General features: G+C 40.3%; 1 protein-coding gene across 1 annotated transcript; it reads left to right on the forward strand.

Moving 5' to 3' along the window:
* Positions 1–370: 370 nt before the first annotated feature.
* On the forward strand, positions 371–1,309 carry LOC126071198 (olfactory receptor 7G2-like). The gene has a single exon (XM_049875446.1). It carries the CDS (start codon positions 371–373, stop codon positions 1,307–1,309), a length of 939 nt encoding a protein of 312 aa, XP_049731403.1.
* The last annotated feature ends 4,134 nt before the right edge of the window (positions 1,310–5,443 follow it).

Genomic DNA, 5,443 nt, shown 5'->3' on the forward strand with positions numbered 1-5,443 from the left:
CTTCATATTATATCTGTGTCTGGCTCTGATCTATGACACAGGAGGTGGCCCAGACAGACACATTAGGCTGCTTCCCTAGCCTTTATATTTGTCTTCATAAAATTATCAAATATATAAATGATAGGAGCAGATTGTGCAAAAACAAAAACCACGACCACCCTTTTACCCCTTTCCAAAATGCTCTGCTATATCAGCATTCCTTTTTTTTAAGTAACAAAATACACATAATGAAGACACCCCATTTGTTTTCATCTTTATTCCTCTCCCTTCTTTCCCAAGATGGTCCTTGCCTCTGGTGATGCAGCTGCCACTGTTCCAGGAACCACACATTTAGTTGTCTTATATCTTTCCCATGATGTTCATCAACAAAATGGAACCCAGAAATCAAACAAGTAATTCAAAATTCCTTCTCCTGGCACTGACAGAAGATCTGGAACTGCAGCCTCTCCTTTTTAGCCTGTTTCTGTCCATATATCTGGCCACTATCCTGGGAAACCTGCTCATTGTCCTGGCTGTCACCTTTGACTCCCACCTCCACACCCCCATGTATTTCTTTCTTGCCAGTCTGTCCTTCACTGACATCTGTTTCAGCACAACCACAATCCCAAAGATACTGGTGAATCTCCAAGCACAGAATCAGAGCATTAGTTATGCAGGCTGCCTAACCCAGGTATGCTTTGTCCTGGTTTTTGCTTCTTTGGAAAATTTTCTCCTTGGAGTAATGGCCTATGACCGCTATGTGGCCATTTGTGACCCACTGAAATACACAATCGTCATGAACCCCTGGCTCTGTGGCTTGCTGGTGCTACTCTCCTTGTCCATTAGCATCATGAACGCCCTGTTCCAGAGTCTGATGGTGTTGCGACTGTCCTTCTGCACACACCTAGAAATTCCTTACTTTTTCTGTGAAGCTGTTCAGGTCATCAAGGTCACCTGTTCTGATACTCTAATCAATAACATCTTCTTATATTTTGCAACGACCATATTAGGAGGTATTCCTCTCTCTGGAATCATTTTCTCTTATACTCAAATTGTCTCCTCCATTATGAGAATGCCATCAGCAGGTGGAAAGTATAAAGCTTTTTCCACCTGTGGGTCTCACCTCTCAATTATTTCCTTGTTCTACGGGACAGGCTTAGGCACGTATATTAGTGCTGCATTTACACACTCTTCCAGGAAGACTGCAGCAGCGTCAGTGATGTACACCATGGTCACTCCCATGATGAACCCCTTTATCTACAGCCTGAGAAACAGGGACCTGAAAGGTGCCTTGAGAAAAATTATCAGGAGTGTACCTCCTTTTCAGTGATTATATCACCTACTTTTGGCTTGGGGTTTCTAGATCGCATCAAAGTGATCGCATCAAAAGAATACTTGTGAGGCAAACTGCCTGACTTTCCCATCACCACCTTCATCTAAAATGACAAGATAACATAATGGCTAAGTGGAATTCAATTTGGGTTTGAAATCTGACTTTACTCTTTGTGTAGCTCTGTGCTGTCTGACAAATTATTTTAATTCTCTGAGTCTCTTTGGTCAGGTTCCTTAGAAGCAGAGCCTGAGGCAGGGTTGACTTATTTTGGTAGCACATTCTCAAAGAAAGCAGAAGACAGTGGAAGGGTATGGAAGGGATGTAGACAAGGCTGTGGGAATAGCTAGAGACTAGCTTCAGGTAGATGACATGGATAGAGCCATGTGAATGGAAACCCAGGATTAGTGCCACTGCAAAACAGGATACTTGACCTTTCATGCCCAAATTTAGTTACTGTCATGACAAGTCACTGGTAAGCCATACATGTCAGGGTTAACATCAGCACCCACCACACTCAGGTTAATCATCTATTTTTGTTGTTGTCATTGTCAGCTGCCACCAAGTTGGCCCTTGACTCATGGCAACCCCATGCACAGCAGAATAGGATCATTGTGATCCATGGAGTCTCATTGGCTGGTTTTTTTTTTGGGGGGGAGTTGATGCCACAGTTTTCTTCCTGCTGCTGCTATTGTTGTTGTTAGGTATTGTCGAGTTGTACCTGACTCATAGCAACCCTGTGTACAACAGAACAAAACAGTGCCCAGTCCTGTGCCATCCTCACACTCCTTGTTATGCTTGAGCCCATTGTTGCTGCCACTGTGTCAATCCATCTCATCAAAGGTCTTCCTCTTTTTTGCTGACCCTCTGCTTTACCAAGCATGATGTCCTTCTCCAGAGACTGATACCTCCTAATGACTTGTTCAAAGTACATGAGACGAAGTTTCACCATCCTTGCTTCTAAAGGAGCATTCAGGCTGTATTTCTTCCAAGACAGATTTGTTTTTCTAGCACTCCATTCAATAGTCAGTATTCTTTCCCAACACCACAATTCAAAGGGATAAATTCTCCTTCAGTTTTCCTTGTTCTTTGTCCAGCTTTCACATGCATGTGAGGAGATTAAAAATACCATGGCTTGGGTCAGATGCACCTTAGTCTTAAGGTGCAATTTTTGCTTTTTAACATTTTATAGAGGTCTTTTACAGCAGATTTGTCCAATGTTATCCGTCCTTTGATTTCTTGACTACTGCTTCCATGGGCATTAATTGTGGATCAGTGTAAAATGAAATCCTTTTACAACTTCAATCTTTTCTTCATTTATCATGATGTTGCTTATTGGTCCAATTGTGAGAATTTTTGTTTTCTTTATGTTGAGGTACAATCCATACGAAGACTGTAGTCTTTGATCTTCATCAGTGTTTTAAGTCCTTTTCACATTTAGCAAGAAAGATTGTGTCATCTGCATATCACAGATTATTAATGAGTCTTCCTCCAATCCTGAAGTTGTGTTCTTCAAACAATTAAACTTCTTGGGTTATTTACTCAGCATACAGATTGAATAAGTATGGTAAAAGGATACAACCCTCATGCACACCTTTCCTGACTTTAAACCATGCAGTATCCCCTTGTTCTGATTGAATAACTGCCTCTTGATCTATGTTCAGATTCCTCAAGAGCACAATTAAGTGTTCTGGAATTCCCATTCTTCACAATGTTATCCATAATTTGTTATGAGCCACCCAGTCAAATGCCTTTGACTACTCAATAAATCACAGGTAAACATCTTTTTGATGTTCTCTGCTTTCGGCCAACATCCATTTGACATCAGCAATGATACCCCTAGTTCCAATCTGGCTTGAATTTCTGGCAGTTCCCTGTCAATGTACTGCTGCAACCACTTTTGAATGATCTTCAGCAAAATTTTACTTGCACATGATATTAATGATATTGTTTGATAATTTCCACATTCATTTGGATCACCTGTCTTTGGAATGGGCACAAATATGGGTCTCTTCTAGCCATTTGGCCAGGTAGCTGCTTGCCTTCCAAATTTCCTTGCATAGAAAAGTGAGCACCTCCAATACTGCATCCATTTGTTGAAACATCTCAATTGATATTCTATCAATTCCTAGGGCCTTGTTTTTCATCAGTGCCTTCGGTGCAGCTTGGACTTCTTTTTTCAGCACCATCGGTTCTTGATCATTTGCTACCTCCTGAAATGGTTGAACGTCGATCAGTTCCTTTTGGTACAATGACTCTGCATATTCCTTTCATCCTCTTTTGACGCTTCCTGTGTCGTTCAATATTTTCCCTGTAGAAAATCCTTCAATATTGCAACTCAAGGCTTGAATTTTTTCTTAAGTTCTTTCAGCTTGAGAAATCCCAAGAGTGTTCTTCCCTTTTGGTTTTCTAACTTCAGGTGTTTGCTCGTCATTGTAATACTTTGTCTTCTCTAGCTACCCTTTGAAATCATCTGTTCAGCTCTTTTACTTCATCATTTTTTTCGTTTGCTTTACCTACTCTATGTTTAAGTTTCAGAGTCTCTTCTGACATCCATTTTGATCTTTTCTTTCTTTCCTGTCTTTTTAAAGACCTCCTACTTTCTTCATGTATGATACCCTTGATGTCATTCCACAGCTCGTCTGGTCTTCAGTCACTACTGTTCAATGCACCAAATGTATTCTTGAGATGGTCTCTAAATTCAGGTGGGATATACTCAAGGTTGTATTTTGGCTGTCATGGACTTGTTCCAATTTTCTTCAGCTTCAACTTGAACTTGCATAAGAGCAATTAGTGGTCTGTTCCACAGTCAGCCACTGGCTTTGTTCTGATTGATAATATAGAGCTTGTCCATTGTCTCTTTCCACAGATATAGTCGATTTGATTCCTGTGTTTTCCATCTGATGAGGTCCATGTGTATAGTCACCACTGGTTATTGAAAAGGGTATTTACAATGAAGAAGTCATTGGTCCTCCCAAACTCTATCATGCGATCTCTGGTGTTGTTTCTGTCACCAAGGCCATATTTTCCAACTACTGATCCTTCTTTGTTTCCAACTTTCACATTCCAAACACCAGTAACTATCAATGCATCTTGATTGTATGTTTGATCAATTTCAGGCTGCAGAAGTTAATAAAAATTTTCAATTTCTTCGTCTTTAGCCTTAGTGGTTGGTTCATAAATTTGAAAAATTGCCATATTAATTGGTCTTCCTTGTAGGCTTATGAATATTATCCTATCACTGACAGCATTGTGCTTCAGGATAGATCTTGAAATGTTCTCTCTGACGATGAATGTGATGCCATTCCTCTTCAGTTAGTCATTACCAGCTTAACAGACCATATGATTTTCTGATTCAAAATGGCCAGTACCAGTCCATTTCAGCTCACTTATGCCTAGATTGTAAATCTTAATGCGTTCCATTTCATTTTTGACAACTTTCAATTTTCACATTCCAATTATTAATGGATGTTTACAGCTGTTTCCTCTCATTTTGAGTCATGCTACATCAACAAATGAAGGCCCCAAAAGTTTGACTCCATCCGCATCATTAAAGTTGACTCTACTTAAAGGAGGCATCTCTTCCCCAGTCAAATTTTGAGTCCCTTCCAACCTGAGGGGCTTATCTTCTGGCACTATATCAGACAATGTTCCACTGCTTTTCATAAGGTTTTCTTGGGCCAATGTTTTCAGATGTAGACTGCCAAGTCCTTCTTCTTAGTCTGCTTAGTCTGGAAGCTCTGCCAAAACCTGTCTACCATGAGTGATCCTTTCCTCCAACTTTGTCTTAATCTGGAAGGTCCACTGAAACCTGTTCAGCATCATAACACTTGATGCACCACTGACAGACAGGTAGTGGCTGCATATGAAGTTCTTGGCTAGGAATTGAGCCTGGGTCTCCCACATGGAAGGTGAAATGCTACCACTGAACCACCATTTTCCCCCTACATAACCTACAAAAATGGCAGATTTGGATTACCTCAGTGGCTTCAGATGATTGTGTGATAACTGAATCTTGTCAGTGAGGAATATTTTGCTTCTAATTAGAAAAATATAAACGCTGACTCCGAAATGCTTAAAAAGTAAAGATGGTTAACTCTTATTACAAAGACTTTAAAGATAGACAATGCAAAA

This window comes from Elephas maximus, chromosome 3, assembly GCF_024166365.1.
Source record: "Elephas maximus indicus isolate mEleMax1 chromosome 3, mEleMax1 primary haplotype, whole genome shotgun sequence".
Lineage (NCBI taxonomy): Eukaryota > Metazoa > Chordata > Mammalia > Proboscidea > Elephantidae > Elephas > Elephas maximus.

What these genes read in the sequence shown, in the direction of transcription:
- LOC126071198 (XM_049875446.1), top strand. Translation starts at nt 371, where the DNA reads ATGGAACCCAGAAATCAAACAAGTAATTCAAAATTCCTTCTCCTGGCA.